General features: G+C 37.0%; 1 protein-coding gene across 2 annotated transcripts; it reads right to left on the bottom strand.

Moving 5' to 3' along the window:
* Nucleotides 1-751: 751 nt before the first annotated feature.
* On the bottom strand, nucleotides 752-17,622 carry LOC123517657 (UDP-galactose/UDP-glucose transporter 7-like). 2 transcript variants are annotated; one of them, XM_045277972.1, is made up of 7 exons: nucleotides 17,465-17,622; nucleotides 14,913-14,957; nucleotides 5,468-5,615; nucleotides 2,771-2,917; nucleotides 2,439-2,660; nucleotides 1,439-1,630; nucleotides 752-1,247 (listed from the first exon to the last, which is right to left on the bottom strand). In XM_045277972.1, exons 3-7 carry the CDS (start codon nucleotides 5,613-5,615, stop codon nucleotides 1,057-1,059), a joined length of 900 nt encoding a protein of 299 aa, XP_045133907.1. In that variant the 5' UTR covers nucleotides 14,913-14,957; nucleotides 17,465-17,622; the 3' UTR covers nucleotides 752-1,056. The 2 variants fall into 2 exon arrangements, with proteins under 2 accessions (XP_045133907.1, XP_045133909.1); XM_045277974.1 differs by lacking the exon at nucleotides 14,913-14,957.
* Between the last annotated feature and the right edge of the window lie 3,473 nt (nucleotides 17,623-21,095).

Raw genomic sequence — 21,095 nt, 5'->3', positions numbered from 1 at the left:
TACGCCAAAAAAAGAGAAACCACAGCTTCAGCATCATCACTAGAGGAAGACTGGCAGGTAGTTAGTTGTTTGTTTATATTCACGTCCCGCCTTTCCAGGCGTTACGTCTGACACTTTACGACTAGGAGGGAGGAGTCGGAAACTATATGTGAAAAAAAAAAGTCGCAAATTGGCAAGTGTGAACCCCCCTTTAGGTTAATAAGTTATCATGTTGAGAGAGTGAGTTTGAGACCCATGAGAGTGTAGGTGTTACTTCAAATCTAGTTATTTTTAGGTTATATTTTGTTGGAGGAAGCAAAAATGATCCAGAACTGAGAGTATGCAGGTGGTATTTGTTATAGCTTGTGTAGTATTTAAGTATTTTTTCATTTTTATTTTTTTCAGCCATTTAACTAAATGTTTTTGTGTTCTATAGTTGGAATGAAGAAATGAGTGATAGGTGGGAAACTCACCCTGGTGTCTCTCTCTCTCTCTCTCTCTCTCTCCATATATACTGTAGTATTTTTTCCCTCCATACAGTGTACAATTCTCAACTTGATGACTCACAGTATTTACTATATTCAGAGTAAAAGAGAAAGAACTGTGACCTTTCAAAATACGTACTAATAAAGAATCATACACAGATATCCTCTTGATTGCAAATGTAGATGAATGTCCTTTTGAGAAACCTTTGCATCATTTCACAACAAATTAATTTTGAGAACTTATATTATCTATACACACACTATATAAATGTAACAAGGATCCCATGTATGTTTATATATATTTTTTATTTTCTACTGATCAATGGACCTCTGAACAGACACTCATTAATCATATGGATAAATTATACAAAATTACTAGATCAATATTCAGTGTCAATCATACATTAAAAAAATGATTAAAAAACTGCATATAAATAAATAAATAAATAATACTGATCTAAAAACTGGTTCTAAATAATTCTAAATGCATATATAACATTGTCATAAGCATCTCTCATAAGTATTGATACAAGAAGGCAACATGTTTAGCATGATGTGCGTCAAGCAGCAAAACAAAACTGAACACAATACATTAACTAACTTTGATATCATTAAGGCTGTGTTCTCCACTCTTATCTATTGTGCCTTGTACACTGAGAGGATGGAACCCAACTTTGACTTCATTGAAATTTTCATCTTCAGTCTTTTGTCTTTTGTCTTCTATCTTCTCTTGATATTTTGTGTAGGTGTACATAAAACCACCAAGAGTATTCATAACAATACCTGTGAAAAGAGAAATTTTATTTATCAAATTTTTCTTATAAAGTGTTATTAGTAGATTAGATAATGTTCATTGTTGACTCCATCATATGATATAATATCTTATCAAATAAAAATGATTGATGCACTGATAATAATAAAGTGAGAATTACTCAGCACATAAACAATAGCAGTACAATAGAGAAATAACTCACCAGCAGTATTGAGGGGATGAAATTTAATGCCTCCAAACACAAAAAGGCCAACAAGTGTCTGTATAACAGACTTGGCCACTGCTACAAGAGACGTAGTGAGAGCAGAGTTAAGAACTGTGCACAGGAACAGGGAATAGTTCAATACTGAGCCCATGGATACCAGTATCCAAAAAACAATATGAAAGCCAATATCTGAAATAAGAAGGCAAGCAAGTAAAATTAATATAGTACACAAAAGTTAATATGAATACAACTACACTTCAAGAACTGGGGCACTAAATGTAATACATATACTTCTGACACAGTTACTAAGATTCTTTTTGCTACTATAACTACATCAGCAGGCTTACATAATCTGTAATGCTACACAATTCTAAAAGAGTGAGACTTCAATAATCAATATTGTAAATGCTTACAAGATGACTGTTAGGTTATTAGGCCAGTGGAGCACTTTCTTCAAGAAGTTACCTTACTCTAAATTGCAAGTCTGATCCACTGCTGCAAAAGCATTGGATTTCACAACTATCTAATTCTAAAAGTTCACTCAAATAAGCTATGATCTAAAGATGTTACTTTACTTAAGATGATCACTTGAAGCACCAAACAAAATATGGAAATGAAATTGAGGTTGCTGAGGGAGTGAAGTTTAGACCCACACTGGTAATTGCCTGGATAAACATAAATGTCAATATTTACAACAAGCACTCAATAATTGAACAGATTAGCTTTCAAATGACCTTTTGTAGATCATTATGTTTGAAAGTCATTATTTAGTAAATTATTTTTAGGTTAATTTGTCTAGGTAATACATAAAAGTTGTGTTAAATAACATTGTACAGATGTTTGGTGCACCCTTTTAAAAATGTAATGGCATAAATCTTTATGAAGAATAAGATATATTAATATATTTCCTCTAGGAGAAGCACCTTTGAGAACTTTTCTTACAATTAGGTACAAGATACCTAGATATAATAATGGCAAAGCAAAACGCAATCATTACCTGCAATGTATTTGCTCTTGATAATATTTTCAGGTTCTCCAACTAGTACAGACATGATTATGAATGGTGCAAGGGTGTTATAACTGTTGAGCTGCAAAATTTCCCACGTGGATCGCTTATTCTCAGCACATTGTTGCACTAGTGTCAGGTACAGTCCCTGAGCCAATACACTCAGGCCACCCATCGTGTAGGCAAAAGCATCAAAAGTTAAGTCACCTAACACTGAAAAGATAATGATATGTCAATATGACAAAGCTAATTCAAATACATAGTTTTAACATTTTCAAAGTTTATTCAAATATTACCAAAAGTTGTTATTAAAAAGCACACACCTGCAACAAAGCAGCCTATGGTAATGGTCAGGACAGACACAATGAGTGTGAATGATGGGAAAGGATGTCGCAAGATGACTACAGCCAAGATCAAGTTGACAAGTGGAGTACATCGCTTCACAGCGCCATACATGGGAATATTCATTCCTGTCCAAAACAGAAATACAAGAATTAAAGAGAAATTTATTTGCAAAACACTGAATGTTTAACATACATTATTCCATCAACAACAAAATACCACAGAGCTAAGTTCTATCATAATAATTTCTTGTATTCATAAATTTGTTTATCTAACAATCTATATTACAGCCAAACTAAACCATCCCTCCTTGCTTGTTCTACATACAGTGATACCTTGAGCTGCCTGAGATATGAGTCTTTTGAGATACTAGATACGAGTTAGTCAATTCTTTATTTTGAGATACGAGCAAAATTTTGAGATACGAGTCATGCTTGAGGATGTTGCTGCAGGTCGGCGTATCAGTCCAGCCTCAGCTGAGCTAGTATCTACATGTTTCCCATGGATCTAATACACTGTTATTGTTCTTTCATCATTTTCACACTTTACTGACCTTGTTTTCTTGTCTAAAGAAAGTGCAGTTTTGATTTATGTTTAATGTTTATGTGTGAATGGTGCCTGCATCCTTTACTCCCTGCCTCCTCCTCCTCTGCCATTTACCACTATTAGTTAGCAGAAAATGTCTGTCTCCAAGGTAAGAACAATAAATAAATCTTTGGTGCTATTTTACATATTTTCATGCATTGATAAAGTATACGTAACTGAAAAGGCAAAGCAAATTTCCCCCATCTCCGCCAACCTCCTCTCTCTCTCTCTCTCTCTCTCTCTCTCTCTCTCTCTCTCTCTCTCTCTCCTACTTAAAACTTCATTTATTCAATGAATAATGGTTACAGGATTGTCAACAAGTTCATCTGTGATTATTAGAGCACTCAGTCTTCTGTGGGTGGCTATATTTGTACATTCCAGCTGATTGACAGTCCCAAGTGAGGGCTGGGAATGTAGTAAGATAACGTTTCATGGAATGCCTCCTCCGATATAAATATAATTTATAAAAGTAGTTTATCTATTTATATTATCTTTTGTCATGTTTTATCAAATTTCTGTGCAATAATTATTATTCATAAATACATTTTACGTACCTGAAAACACACACACACAAAAAAAAAGGAGTGCTCTTTTTTGGGGAGGCTGGAAAGGATTAATGGTATTTCAATGCATTTCAACGGGAAAGTACGAGATACGAGCTCCGTCACGGACCAAATTAAACTCCTACCTCAAAGTAACACTGTAGTAGCATCTCTCTAACATATGTAATTCTTTACTTTATCTTTCCACCTTACAAATGGTCTTCCTTTCCTCATAGGATTTTTAACATCACATTATTTCTTTACTAATCATTCATCCTTACAACATTATAGTATCATCTCAGTTTTTTCACCTAAACACCCATCCTATTCCTATTACTCATAAATAATGTGTCTACAATTATGAAAAAGATGAAATGTATTATATACACCAAAACACACACAATACTATTTGCAGTAGTACCTTGTGATACAAGTTTAATTCGTTCCGTGACGGAGCTCCTATCGCAAAAATCTTGTATCTCAAAAAAAAATTTCCCATTGAAATGCCATTTATCCATTTCAACCCCCCAAAAAAGAGCACCCATATTTTTTTTATGTGTTTTCAGATAGAAAAAAGCTGTCTATAAATAACAACTATTGTAAAGAAACAAAACAAAACATAACAAAGATAATATAACTAGATAAACTACTCTTATAAAGTATATTTATCTCGCAGGGTGTGCATTCCACAGGATGTTACCTTACTGCATTCCCAACCCTCGCTTGGGACTGTCGATCAACTGGAGTGTACAAATACAACCACCCACAGAAGACTGGCTGCTCTAATAATCACAGAAGAGCTCATTGACGATCATATAAACATTATTCATTGAATAAATAAAGTTTTAAGCAGGAGAGAGAGAGAGAGAGAGAGAGAGAGAGAGAGAGAGAGAGAGAGAGAGAGAGAGAGAGAGAGAGATTGGAGGCTGCAGTCTGCAGTCATAGAGGTTTGTTTACATTGTTCCCCTCCTCCATGATAAGTGTCGGAGGAGGAGATAGGCAGAGATGGGAGAAATTTGTTTTGCCTTTTCAGTTACGTAAACATGTATACTTTATCAATGCATGAAAATATATAAAATAAAAGCAAAAGTTTATTTATTGTTCTTATCTTGGAGACATGTTTTGGGCTAATGGTGATGAATGGCAGAGGAGGAGGGAGGGAGGGATGCAGGCACCATTCACATGTAAACATTAAACGTAAATAAAAACATTTTCTAAAAAAAAAAAAAAAAAAAAAAAAAGTAAATAGTGTCAAAATGATGAAAGAACAATCACAGTGCACAAGATCTACAGGAAACACGTAGATACTAGTTCATATCTCAAAAAAACTCGCATTTCAGGCAGCTCGTATCTCAAGGTACCACTGTATTTTATATTAATTTTCCCACTAAATTTAATATTAATTAATTCTATTCTCTGTTTCCAATCAACACAGATAAGATTGCAAAATTTGTCCTAAAAATGTCCTACTGAAGGTTGTACTTTACAACAATAATTCATGTATAATTCAAGATAAAAATAAAGAAAAGTAAAAAGATACAAATAACTGACCTTGAAGAGCCATGAGGGAAAGAGTAGCATGAAAGGCGTAGCTCATAGATGGTGCAAGAAAGCTGCGTGCTGATTTCCAGGTGTAGGATGGCAAGCTGACCTTACCCAAGCTACCCAATATCTCCAAAAATAACACAGTTACCAACATCTGTAACAAAATTATTTCAACAGATTTAGTAACTATAACAATACACAATCATCATGAAGAACTGTTACAACTGCAACTGAAAAATTTCTTCAGAATTAAACATTTATTTGCAAAACTATGAGGAACTAATATGTCAAGCCCCATAGACCTTGTAGAGTGAAGAGACCATTTTTTTTTTTTTTTTTTTTTTTTTTTTTCAGTAAGGCCTATAGCGCCTGTAGGCACACTTGAAGAGTGTATGGGAAGCGCTGTTCAGCTTCCGCCCATTAGTGGCGCAGGCAATTTTATTTATAGTGGTACCCATATTAGGGCCCATATCACTGCCCAAGCTCATCTTGAGTGTAACCACCTAGAACCTGGGTATCATGGTGACATGTAGGTAACTTTAAACCACTCGACAAATGGCAAAGTGTTTTAAGGCTGTACGTGGTGGGATTCGAACCTACGCGTGGACGTCTGCCCGATCCCACGCTCACCACCTATCCACTATGCCACCGCCTCTAATAAGAAGAATTAACTGATTTCAATACAGCAATATTACATGAGATAATTTGAAAAAGGAAAACTGTAATTCTAACCTTTCAGTTTTTACCTGACCCTTGTACATAGTACATTGGAACTTAACATTGCAAGTTAATTCATGACAAAGCTCATTTTATGATCTGCTCAATTTGAAAATCAATTTTCTCTATTAAAATAAATCTAAATATAATAGTCATAAAAAAAAAAAAAAAAAATTCTGCATAGCATACATAAGAAAGTGTCTGCATATGTAGCAACTTGTCCAACTAGTCTTATGCCCATGATTAATAGTTAACTACCTCTGATTTATAGTTTGTATCTTATCCCTGATTTTGCTTTTACATTTCATGTAGCTGTAGGAAAGAATTTTGGTTGTTTGATGCTCAAAAATAAAAATAAATAAAAATAAATAAATAAATAAATAAATACTTTTTATATGCAGTTTTTTTTTCTAAAATATTTGTGTGTGTGTGTGTGTGTGTGTGTGTGTGTGTGTGTGTGTGTGTGTGTGTGTGTGTGTGTGTGTGTGTGTGTGTGTGTATTCACCTAGTTGTAATTTTACAAGGCCTGAGTATCATACTCGTGTGGCCCCGTCTCCATATTTACACACATCCAACTTTCCTTTAAAACTATGCACACTCCTCGCTGACACCACCTCCTCACTCAAACTATTCCACACCTCCACACATCTGTGTGGGAAACTATATTTCTTCACATCCTTCAAGCATATTCCCTTGGCTATCTTTTTACTATGCGATCTCGTAGTTCTATTTAAATTTTCCTCTCAACATCATTTGTTCATTATCCACTTCATCCAAACCATTCAACAGTTTATAAACCTGTATTAAATCTCCTCTTTCTCTTCTTTGTTCCAAGGTAAGCAAATTCATTTCTTTTAATCTCTCCTCATAGGTCATTTCTGCCAATTCCGGTACCATTTTTGTTGCCATTCTCTGCAATCTCTCCAACTTCCTTATATGCTTCTTTTTATAAGGGGACCAAACCACCCAGCATATTCCAATCTTGGTCTAATTACCGTACTAATTAATTTCTTCATCATATCTTTATCCATATAATGAAAGGCTAATCCAATATTTCTAATCAAATTATATGTTTCTCCAAACATCTTGTCAATATGAGCCTCAAACTGTCCATGGTCTTGTATTATCACTCCCAAATCCTTTTCCTTTTCCACCTTTTTCAACACTACTCCTTCACCCATCTTGTATGACCCTCTTGGCCGTCTTCCACTCTTCCCCCATCTCCATTACATGACTTTTTCTCAGATTAAATTCCATCTCCCACCTCTTGCTCCACTCTCAAATCGTATCTAAATCTGCCTGTAAAATTTCACAATCTTCTTCACTCTTCACATACCTACACAACTTTGCATCATCCGCAAACAAATTAATATAACTGTTTACTCCCTCTGGCATATCATTAATATAGACAAGGAAAAGTATTGGTGCCAGCACTGAACCTTGTGGGACTCCACTCTCCACCAACCAGTCCAACTTTGCATCCCTTATTACCGTTCTCATCTCCCTCCATCTCAAGTAGTTTTCCATCCACTTTAACACTTTTCCCTTCAGTCCTCCATAAATCTCTAATTTCCATAGCAGTCTCATGTGAGGTACCTTGTCAAAAGCTTTTTTTAAATCCAAATATACACAGTCCATCCATCCCTCTCTCTCTTGTATTTTGTCAACCACTCTTGAATAAAACCTCAGTAGATTTGTTACACATGACCTCCTTTCCTAAAGCCAAATTGATGATCCGATAATAACTTATGATCCTCCAGGAACCGTATCCAATATTTCTTTATCACCCTCTCACAAATCTTACCAACCACACTTGTTAAAGACACAGGTCTATAGTTAAGAGGCTCTTCTTTACTGCCTCCCTTATAAATGGGCACCACTTCAGCTCTTTTCCACTCTACCGGTACTTCCCCGGTTTCTAATGAGCACCTTATAATATCATATAATGGATCTATCAATTCTTCTCTACATTCCTTCAATAATTTGCCTGAAACTTCATCTGGTCCCATCGCTTTATCTTCTTTAAGTTCCTCCAACATTTTATATAACTCCTTTTTAGGTATCTTAATGTCATCCATGTACACATTTTCTTCTACATTCTAAGGCTTTACAAACATTGTTTCTTTAGTAAATACTTGGTGTGTGTGTGTGTGTGTGTGTGTGTGTGTGTGTGTGTGTGTGTGTGTGTGTGTGTGTGTGTGTGTGTTTTACCTTGTATTTACCTACTAGCATATTACAGGGTTTGACCTGTCTCTATATCTACATTTATTCAACTTTTCCTTAAATTTGTGCACACTTTCTGCAATTACAATTTCTTCACTCAATCCATCCCAGACGTCCATCATCCTATGTGGAAAACTGAACTTCTTAATGTTCCTCAGACACTGACTTTTCATGATCTGTTTGGAATGTCCTCTTGTTTGTCTATCTCCATCCTCCATCAGTAATACTAAGTCTTGTCCATCTATCTTCTCCATACAGTTAACTAACTTATATGTCATTACTAGGTCTCTTCTATTCCATCTATCCTTCAAAGTTGGTAGTTCCATTACCTTCAGTCTTTCTTCATAAGAAAGATCCTTTATTTCTGGAACCATCTTTATAGCAGTTCTTTATATTCTTTCTAGTTTCTTGATGTCTTTCAGCCTGTATGGTGACTATACCACAGCTGCATATTTCACTCTAGGTCTTATCATTGTGATCCTGATCTTTTTCATCATACTATCCATGTAATTGAATGCCATCCTGATGTTGGTTAGGGTCTTGTATATTGAAGCAAATACTAGTCTATTTATGTGTCCTTCTGGAGTCAGGATGACTTGTATAATCACCCCCAGGTCAGGTGTGTGTGTGTGTGTGTGTGTGTGTGTGTGTGTGTGTGTGTGTGTGTGTGTGTGTGTGTGTGTGTGTGTGTGTATTTACCTATTTGTGTATTACAGGGCCCGAGCTAAGCTCTCTGTGACCTGTCTCCTTGTCTATTCCTGTCATATCTCTCTTTCATCTGATTGACACACCGCGTCAACGACATCACTGCTCAGTTTATTCCACTTATCAATGCTACGATGCGGAAACTGTATTTTCTCACGTCATTTAGACAGATGTCCTTTATTAGCTTTTTTCCATGTCCTTGGAGATGATTACTTGTGGTCACCTTTATCAACTCTCTGTCCAGTATGTCAATCTTGTTCACCAATTTATACATAGTTATCATGTCTCCTCTTGTTCTTCTCTCTTCTAATGTGGTCAGCCCCAGCTTCCTCAGTCTTTCCTCATAGTCTAACTCCTGAGTCCTGGTACCATCCTTGTTGCCAGCCTCTGTACCCTTTCCACCTTCTTCACATTTTTCTTCATATGCGGTGACCAGACACATGCTGCATATTCTAACTGGGGTCTTATTAAGGTACATAATATCTTCTTCATCATTCCTTCATCTAGGTAGTGGAATGCAAGGCCAATATTTTGAAGCATGTTGTATGTTTTCCAAAAAATCTTGTTAATGTGTTTCTCCAGTGACAAGGTGTTTTGCACGGTTACTCCTAAGTCTTTCTCCTCATTGGTCTCTTTAATTTTCTCATCACCCAGCCTGTAATCCCTGTTTGGTCTGTATCTACTTCTTCCCATTTTCATAACATGGGTCTTGTCTATATTAAATTCCATCTGCCACTCCTTACTCCTGTAACTTGTTACAATCTTCCACATTCTTTACTCTCCTCATAATTTTAGTATCGTCTGCAAACATGTTCATGTAACTGTCAATTCCTACTGGCATATCATTAACATAAATAAAAAACATGATGGGACCCAGCACTGACCCTTGTGGAACTCCACTGGTTACCTTCTTCCACTCGAACTTCCTTCCTCTCACCACTGTTCTCATTTCTCTTCCCATTAAGTAATTTTCCATCCATTTTGTTAGTTTATCATTTACTCCTCCAATCATCTTTAGTTTCCACATCAGTCTATTGTGTGGTACTTTATCAAAGGCCTTTCTCAAGTCCAGGTAGATAGCATCCACCCATCCCTCTCTATGTTGTAGTATGTCAGTCACTCTTGAATAAAAACATAATAAATTGGATACACGATCTTCCTTTTCTGAAACCAAACTGCCTTTCACTCAGAATGTTTTCACTTTCTAGATACTCACTCCACTTAGCTTTAATTACTTCTTCACATACCTTGCACAATATACTAGTCAACGATACTGGTCTATAATTTAGCGGTTCCATTCTACTACCATTCTTATATATAGGCACAATGTCAGCTCTTTTCCACTCTTTCGGGACTAATCCTGTTCGTATGGAGGTTTCCACAATATCAAATACGGGTTCAACAATTGATCCTTACATTCATTTAGCAACCTCCCAGATATGCCATCAGGCCCCATTGATTTATTAATATCCAGATTGCTTATAATTTTCCTTACATCTTCCTTAGTAACCATGATGTCCTGCATTTGCTTTATTTCCGTAGGCCTTCCTCCCATAAAATGCTCCTCCTTTGTAAACACTTTGCAAAAGTTGTCGTTCAAAATTTCAGCTATATCTCCAGCATCTTCATATACTTCTTCCCGTTTTTACCTTTTCTATTGCCTCCCTTTTATTTAGTTTTCCATTTATGAATTTGTAAAACATTTTGGGTCACTATCACAGTTTTCCACCACCCTCTGTTCATATTCCTTCTGTGCTGTTCTCCTTACTTCAACATATCTATTCCTTGCTGTTTTGTAGACTTCCCTTGATAATACATCACTGTTTTTCTTAAGTTTCTTCCATGCCTTTTCTTTGTTCTTTTTTGCTTCTTCACAATTTCTATTAAACCACTGTTTATTATTTAAAGTCCTCTTTCTGTGATATGGCACAAACTTTTTCACAGCAGAGTTATACAAATCCATAAATTTATCGTATTTCAATTGCATATCCCTTTCCTGGTATACCACGGACCAGTCAATTTCATTAAAGAACTCCCTTATATGGTTATAATTTGCCCTAGTATAATTTAATTTTTCCTCCCTGTTTCCACAATCTTATTCGTGCTTAATTCCGTATCCAGCTCAAAGCTTAGGACATCATGATCACTTTTCCCCAAGGGACATTCATGTTCAATTTCCTCTTTTAGAGATTCCCCTGGTAAATACCAAATCCAACCTTGCTGCAACATCTTGTCCCCTGCACCTTGTTGGTGATCTCACCCACTGTGTCATCAAGTTATTTGTTGCTACCTTTAACAATTCTTCTGCCCACTCACCACCGTTCACCACTTCGTAGTCTTCCCACACTATTTCTTTGCAATTAAAGTCTCCAACTATCATCACTCTATCCTTTCTGATGAGTTCTTGCTTCATTCTGTCTAGAGTATTTCTCATCACCATTTGGTACTGTTCATATTCCCAAGCACTGGTTCTGGGTGGTATGTATACTGTTATAATATTAATGTCCCTCTTGCCATCTGTTATAAGCATACTTATCACTTCCTCATTTCTCTTACTATAGTTCACCTCCTTCACTATCAGATCTTCCTTAGTAAGAACCATTATACCACCACCTCCTTTATTTTTCTATCATTTCTCCATACTTTGTAGTGTTTTACAACAAACCAGTCTAGCTTTATTTCGGCCTTAGCTTTGTTTCCACTACACACATTATGTCCGGTTCGTTATTTCTTAGGTAATCCATACATTCTAGCCTCTTAGACAGAAATCCATCTATGTTCGTGTAAGTCACTTTTATTCCATTCCTAGTCTCATTCTTCCATGTAATGCCTATTCCGTCTGTTTTATCCACCACTTCTTTAGCCTCCCATTTCTCATCCTCCAAAAAACTTGGTCTTTTCCTCCTCTGTTCTTTCGTCATTCCTCTCTTTCACTTCAGTTACAAGCTCCTTCATTTTCATTCGCTCATCTTGTGACATATTTCTTCTTATGTAAATTGTTTTGGTTTCCTCAGAGTCCTTAAGTTTCCAAGCCCTCCTCAACAAGGCCTCCGCTGCCACCTGAGACTTTAATTTCAATTTTAATGGTCTATTCTTGCCTTCCTCAAAAGCTCCCAATCTCACACTTTCTTCTACCTCAGCATATAGGTCCTCTTCTTCCACAGAGATCTTGTTCAGTAAAGACTTAATCCTGTCATTTTCCTTATCCCTCCTGTCCTGCCAGTTCCTGTTAGTTTCCTCCTCAATCCTATTATGATCACACATTTTTCTTTTCAGCAATATCTCTCACCACATACTCATTTTCCTTTAGTGCCTTTACCATTTCCTCTGCGTAATCCCTTTATTTTCCTCTTCCTGCTTTTTACTATCTCCTAAACGACCTTTGTACCTCCTGATGTTCATGGTTCACTTCTTTCATCCTGGTATCAATTAGATTAAGGCATTCCTCCTTCCTCAAGTCCCCTTCGGATATTTTTATCTCCATTTCCATGAGTTTAGCCTTCATCTCTTCACATTGTTTCCTTAGTTGTTGGTTTTCTTTTCCCATCTCTACTTTTTCCTTCAATAGCTCTTTATTCGCTAACGTTAACAAATAGATCTCTTTTTTGAACGAATCATTCTCGGCTAGAACTCTATCCAGTTTTTCTTCTATGGACAAAATGTTTAGGAACTTACTTTCCAGTGCCTGGATTCTTGCATCCATATCAAGTTTCTCCAGTCCTTTTGGCGTAATAATAAAACCTTCAAAGTCTCTTGTTTGTCTAGACGCCATTTTTGTTATCGTCAGCTGATTACGGCCAAAACAATCACCGCCCACACTCTCCTCTCAGGGATCACTCTCCATATCCCTCAATTTCAACACTAAGCGACAGTAGGACATTAACAGGACACTAACTTAGAGTTACCCTGGCCCTGCAACACCATAGGTATTTTCCTTCTTCCCGTCCGCAGCCGGAGACGAGCTGTCCTCTCTCAGCGACGGCGACGCTGTGTGTGTGTGTGTGTGTGTGTGTGTGTGTGTGTGTGTGTGTGTGTGTGCGTGTGTGTGTGAACACAAACATGGAATAAAATGCATGTGTACATGCAGATAAGCTGATTGTCAAGCTAATTATGACAATAACAGCGTGAGCAGCAGATCGTCTTCCCTCACTCAATTTACCACCAAAATGCCCTGCAATGTCGCCTAGCATTGCTAAGAAGACCAGGAAGTTTCGTACTCTCGAAGTGAAGCTGGATATTATTCACAGACACGAGAGAGAAGAGAAAAGTAATAGCATTGCTCGCCACCATCTTGACTCCATCTACTGTCTACTATTTTCAAGTCAGCAGACTCTATTAAGAAGGCCGGTGAGACCGTATCTTCCTTGCAAGCTAAAAGAACCACCTGAACTTGACTAAAATGGATAAAATTTTCCTTGTGGAAATGTGGTACATAAGTTTTGTATGTGATACAATGATGCGCCCTTTGTTTACATTCCACATGTTGCCGGTTAGTGTCTTTCCCATTTCACCCTCCCTTCATAAATTTAAGATCATCAACATTATAAAGTTACATACATACATACATTAGTGTACATTATAATGACTTAAATTAAACTGCCTAAATGTTTAACTTCATAATTTTTATTTTCATTAAACTCTCACTTTGTTTACTCTCAATGGAAGTTCAAGTCAGGGGTTAAACTTGTTATAATCGGTTCGCTTAACGAAGTTTCGCTTAATGAAGTTTTTTTTTTAGGAACATAACCCCTTCGTTAAGCCAGGGTTGCCTGTAGTATGAATGGACCATCACATTTATAGAAAGGGTGCATATCAATATACATTAAGCAACTGTGAATATCATATATAATCATTTTTATGTATCATGGAAATTGGTTTAGCTATTGCATTAGCAAGATTGAAAAAATAAGGATAAGAGTAAGAATCTTAGGTACGGAAAGAAAAGAAGCATGCAATTAAATTTCTTAGAAAAATAGTAAGAAAAAAATAACAGTAAAAAATAGTGAAAGACACAAAACAGCAATGATGAATGACAGAATGAAACAATCTGTTAGTGGGGGAAGAAACTAATGAGAAAATCTTCTGATTTTATCCTATTTCTGAGGGTAGTGTGAGAAATGAACCATGGTTAGACTTTTGGGGTTAGAGAGAGTGTGTGAAATGTATCCCTCCATGCCACTGATGTGAACAGCTAGGATTCGTTGCTACCTACCTACATTACATAATTCTGGTTTAGAAAGCAAGAAAATCAGTATATCTAAGCATGTCATGGCTTGTAAAATAATAAAGCAGGACTAAGCACAAGAGTCTACATGAGGATACACTCATATGATTAACTGAGCCAGGAGCAAATTAAGAGAGGCAAAAGCTGATTGGCCTTTGTTCCACTGAATCCAGAGTTATTTATATTTTAGTGAAGAGAAAGAATGCAACTTTAGGACCACACTTTTTTTCTATGAAATTTCATTGCACACAACCTTCTATATCCTAACCTGCCACTTCTAATTCCCAACTCAAAATGACAGTTGAGATGGGTTTTGCCTCCTTGATTCTGCATGCTCCACATGACATGTTAGACAATTTTGGTGTGTTACAGTAATAGATCAAAAGGCAGTTTACAAGAATGCAATCTCAATCTTTTATCAGCTCTACTTGTACATTCATTCCTTGATATATTACTTGCAGTGCATATATATATGTGATTTGTTCAAGAAAAGTGAAGGATGAATTAAAGCATACACACTGAAGCCAATAAACATAAGTAAAAGAATCCATTAATCATGATGTAGATGACTGTTGTACTCACACTAACTGCATGATGATACACTGGCTGACACTAGCAAATCAGTGTCTGAAAAGATTTATATTTAATGAAGGTAGAATATAGACTAGATACAATATTTGTAGTTCATAATTCAAGCAGTAATATTGTTAATATTTCAAGCACCAACATACTACAAGTTTACAAACCTCATATTACATGTAAATGTACTATTCTAAGTTATAAAAGTATGAGCTCAAACATACATTAATAAGAAAAGATCAACTGCAGAAAGGCACCAGTTTACCATTACCAACAACAAATAGATTAGTTTCAAAGTTAAAACTACAGTAACTAAAAAGCTAGAGCTTGGTTACCCATGCAAAAACAGCATGCAAAGGAAATAATAAATTTAATTGTTATGTAATTACTATGTTTAGCTGCACATATCTTTAATCATTCCCTCAAATTACCTCACTGAGTAAGTAGTGGCTAATGACACATTTTTCTCCTTCCCACATAGAGAAGCTACATCCCAATAACAAATCCTCCTAGATATTTAGTAGCCATTTTTTTTCAGTAATCTGACAATCCCCCAAAAAACAAAGTTCCCACCAGTTTCCAAAGCTTGTTAAAGTAATGGGAATATTTTACCTGGAAAGGCATGGAAATGTTATTACTAAGAAATTTCTCGATAATATCTTTGTTAGACTATTTCTTATATGCTTATACTTAGCTATTAATTGTTGTAGGCCCTGAAGATGCCTTCTACTGTAAGGCAAAACACTGGAAAATAATAAAGCAGGAGGAATGAAGATTTCTGCCGGGTTTCCCTGCCTTTTAGTATATATATATATATATATATATATATATATATATATATATATATATATATAGGGAGGCGGTGGCGTAGTGGATAAGGTGGTGAGCGTGGGATCGGGCAGGCGATCCCACGCGTGGTTCGAATCCCACCACGCACAGCCTTAAAACACTTTGCCATTTGTCGAGTGGTTTAAAGTTACCTACATGTCACCATGATACCCAGGTTCTAGGTGGTTACACTCAAGATGAGCATGGGTGGTGATATGGGCCCTAATATGGGTACCACTATAAATAAAATTGCCTGCGCCACTAATGGGCGGAAGCTGAACAGCGCTTCCCATACACTCTTCAAGTGTGCCTACAGGTGCTATAGGCCTTACCATGAAAAAGAAAGAAAGAAAAAAAAAAAAAAAATATATATATATATATATATATATATATATATATATATATATATATATATATATATATATATATATATATCTATATATATATATATATATATATATATATATATATATATATATATATATATATATATATATATATATATATATATATATATATATATATATATATATATATATATATATATATATATATATATATATATATATATATATATATATATATATATATATATATATATATATATATATATATATATATATATATATATATATATATATATATATATATATATATATATATATATATATATATATATATATATATATATATATATATATATATATATATATATATACACACACACACACACACATATATATATATATATATATATATATATATATATATATATATATATATATATTTTTTTTTTTTTTTTTTTTCATTATTATTATTATTATTATTTTTTTTATCAATACATCATACAAAACTATAGCCCTCTGCAGTGTCTATATCTCACTGTTTGGGGCATTTTTTATTTAGCAAATAAATTTTCTAAATTCATCTTGATTTCCTCGTTGTTTTCTTCTCAATCCTGCACCAACCGAATTGGCTGTGTGTGTGTTAGCACACTGGTATGGAGGCATTTTATGCATAATTGTATTAGTGACAAACTTTTGTTGCATGGGATATAAATTATGTCATGTCATTATGTAATTGTGTAAGGCTTTGTCATGAAATCTAATGTAAACTAACATAATCTAACCAAACTAACATAATCTAATTAAACTCACTTTACTGAACTATTTATTAAACTAATCTAACTGGCAAGGCTAAAAAATTAATATGTAAAATCTGACAATGCACTGGCAATAAGTAGTCTCGGCAACAACCACTGTTGACAGACATCTTCCTCAGACTACTTCAAATATTTCAAACTACCCCACTTTTCTGTCTAAAGGATGTGATAAAATACTATAATGGCTGAATTACTTATGTATTTTTAATGGGTCAGTTACTCCATTGTAAAACATAGGAACCAATCATCATGATTAATTTCGATAGATTTGATATCTGCATGCACAAACGAACATACCTTCACAGGTGTGCCTTAAGGATCGCGTGTGTTACTTAAGGACGCTGGCAAGACAGGTAAAGAAATGTCTAAAAAAAATTGCCATCAGCACTACAAACCATTTGCGGTGGATATATACGGTGTAGAGATTACTCAGAATGAGAAGCTCAGTCTAATGAGACGAGTAATAAAGCCAATGTTAAGATTGGTAAGAGTGGAGGAACACTCGTTAGCTAACTAAGGATTGCCGTTCTTATTACTTAATTCACGTCATCGTACGATATGTTACCTGTTTTTATATTTGACCATGCCCAGAAGATTGCGGTGTGTGTAAAGAAAGGTGAAGCAAAGGGTGAATGAAGCGCTGGCCTGAGCAGCTCTTCCAGGGGAATTGACCAGTGCCGTGCTGGCAACCTCGAGCACCTGACAGGCGGCTGAAGGAAGCTACAAATGTCAACACCAGGCACTACATACCTAAACCTATTTGTAATTAACTTGTTCGTAATATATATATATATATATATATATATATATATATATATATATATATATATATATATATATATATATATATATGTGTGTGTGTGTGTGTGTGTGTGTGTGTAATTCACCTCGGTCGTCTGCTGGTCACCCAGCCAGTCTTCCCCATTACGGATCGAGCTCAGAGCTCACAGACCGATCTTCGGGTAGGACTGAGACCACAACACACTCCACACACCGGGAAAGCGAGGCTACAACCCTTCGAGTTACATCCCGTACCTATTTACTGCTAGGTGAACAGGGGCCACACAATAAGAGGCTTGCCCATTTGCCTCGCCGCCTCCGGGACTCGAACGCGGACCCTCTCGAGTGTGAGTCGAGCGTGATAACCACTACACTACGCGGTGTGTATGTGTGTGTTTCACTGTTTGATCTGCTGCAGTCTCTGACGAGACAGCCAGACGTTACCCTGCGGAACGAGCTCAGAGCTCATTATTTCCGATCTTCGGATAGGCCTGCTGGTCACCCAGCCAGCCATTATGGAACGAACTCAGCAGAGCTCAACCTCATAGACTGATCTTCGGGTAGGACTGACCACAACACACTCCACACACCGGGAAAGCGAGGCCACAACCCCTCGAATTACATTCCATACCTATACTTGCTACTAGGTGAACAGTGGCTTTAGTGACCGCTACACTTGCGGTCACTGTAGCCCATTTGCTCCGCTGCATTCTGGAGTCGAGCCTCGAACCCGGGCCTTCTAGGTTGTGAACCATGCAGTGTGCTAAGTAACTAAAGCCACACACTCTGGTGTGTGTGTGTGTGAGCGCCACGAATGTGCGCGCGCGTGTGTAACTGTGTGTGTGTATATATATATATATATATATATATATATATATATATATATATATATATATATATATATATATATATATATATATATATATATATATCAAGTACTCACATTCCACAGGCACGTGCCGACTTGGCTTCCTGAGGTGTGTCGCTTTTATCCCAATGGATATCTACACTTGCCATGCACGTACATGCAGGTGTTACAATACAATAACAAGTGGTCTGAGACGCCTCTTTTACACGTGTACTGGTGGTAGATACACGTGAGTTACAACTCAGCTCACCATTCATAAACAGTGTAATGTATGTTAGCAATTATTATTTATGAACTTTTGCTCACGAAAGACCTTGGACACCCTGACGAAATGCAAACAAGGAGACGGGACCCAAGACTATATAAATAAACAAGACTGGAAAGCGTCAATTTACCGTGTAGCCTAGGCAAACTGGTAACTCTTCTTGTTTGCGGTTCACTCACGCGATGGCGCTGCTGTTGCAGCTTAAGATCAAGATCAGCACCGTTGATCCGTCTGCATGTTTACATGTGTCAACACTCAAACAAGAGGGCCCACAACAGTGACAGGTTACACGCCGCATGTTCTCAAGAAATCCGCAAAAATGAACACTAGAGTGGGGCATCCATGTGTTAATTTTGTCGCAGGACAAAGGGCACCCACCCACACTTGGTCTTCTCTCGCTTTCCTAAAGATCATGACAGGTATAGCTTAAGTGAAATAAGTGAAAGGGTGGTTACTGCAGCCACCATACACAGACAAGCTATATGCATAGCTATAGATATGGAGACAGGCTAATGTGCCATGCTGTACAGCACAACTATAGGTAAATAAATACACACACACACACTACCAATAATGTACTCTAGTACAGTACATATTTACTTCATCCACCTCATCATAGAGATATATGTATATTGTACATGTGCGATAACTATTTATAATTAGTGAGGCAACACACACACGTGTGTGTGTGTTTGTGTGTGTGTCAGTGTAATTCACCACGGTCGTCTGCTGGTCACCCAGCCAGTCTTTCCCATTACGGAGCGAGCTCAGAGCTCATAGACCGATCTTCGGGATAGAACTGAGACCACAACACACTCCACACACCGGGAAAGCGAGGCCACATCACAACCCCTCGAGTTACATCCCGTACCTATTTAATGCTAGGTGAGCAGGGGCCACACATTAAGAGGCTTGCCCATTTGCTTCGCCGTGTGTGTGTGTGTGTGTGTCGCCTCCCTAATTATAAATAGTTATCGCACGTGTACAATATACATATATCTCTATGATATACTTATAACTCAAGTTGGATACAAGGGAGCTAGAACGAGGTCACAGGTAGATGAAGTAAATATGTACTGTACTAGAGTACATTATTGATAGTGTGTGTGTGTGTGTGTGTGTGTGTGTGTGTGTGTGTGTGTGTGTGTAGGAAGGAACTCAAAGCGATTATTCAAATCGTGGCGCTGTTTGTTTACCGAGGCGTTAGTTTGCGGTTCACTCAATGGATGGCGCTGTTATCCACTATTCTAGCGGTATCTGGCATCTTTACTGGCGACACGAATTTCTTATGGTGAATGGCAATCTTTCCAGTCTTGTTTTATCTATAGTCTTTGACGGGACCTCGCTGCTCGTACTCAATATTTCAGTCTTCACGCCTTGGCAAAGAATGCGTGACAACTGGCAGCTCAAACATTCAGCGGTGCAGGCGTCGCCATCATTGAGAGGGAATTGCTACGGAAGCATTCTTGAAGGCGCTGATCCCATTCAATTTAAGCTACAAAGGGAAGTAATGAGAACATAGAAAATAATGATGGAGGAAGCCAGGGAAGAAGCAGAACGTCAACATCAAATGATGCAGACTCTGCCATCTCTGGTCGTGGCAGTGGCTGCAGAGACTGGACCTACTCACCTGGAGTAGTTGGAAACCACAATTACCACACTCCAGCAACAGCTACGGGATGATTGCAAGGGACAGCGATGCAAACCAAGGGACTCTCACCACAACAAGGACAACTTGTGGTTCTGGAACCGATAACGTTGGTCACATCCAGCAGGAGTGTCACAAGACATGCAAGAACTGGCGATACTGTAAACTGGCATTTAAACTCCAACAGGGGTTGCTTGTAGGGCACTGGATGACTCATCACACTAAACATCACCAACATCAGTGCCTTTTACAGTAGAATAACAAGAACAGGAGACACTTATGGTGGTGGACACAGGCGCCAGCCATAGCTCTCTCTCCCTCACCCTGTACAGCAATAATAAACACAAACTGGGGAGCCTTCAGCATATATCACCAGTGCAAGGAGCCGACGGAGCGCAAGACTAGTGATAAGACACGGCAGCTATCACTTGAGTGGAATAACATTGTTGGGACATCACTCACCATCCTGAAAGGCCTGTCGGAAATCAATGGAATACTTGGGATAAATGTCCTCAGACCTCTCAGAGTCAAGATCTCTACACGTGTAATGTGGGAAGAAAAAAAAAAAAAAAGATTGAAAAAAAAAAAATACGATGAAAGGGAAAGATTATGAAAATTTTGTAACTTTATTTTCC

This window comes from Portunus trituberculatus, chromosome 42 (genome assembly GCF_017591435.1).
Source record: "Portunus trituberculatus isolate SZX2019 chromosome 42, ASM1759143v1, whole genome shotgun sequence".
NCBI lineage: Eukaryota > Metazoa > Arthropoda > Malacostraca > Decapoda > Portunidae > Portunus > Portunus trituberculatus.
This window is presented reverse-complemented; position numbering and strand designations above follow the sequence as displayed.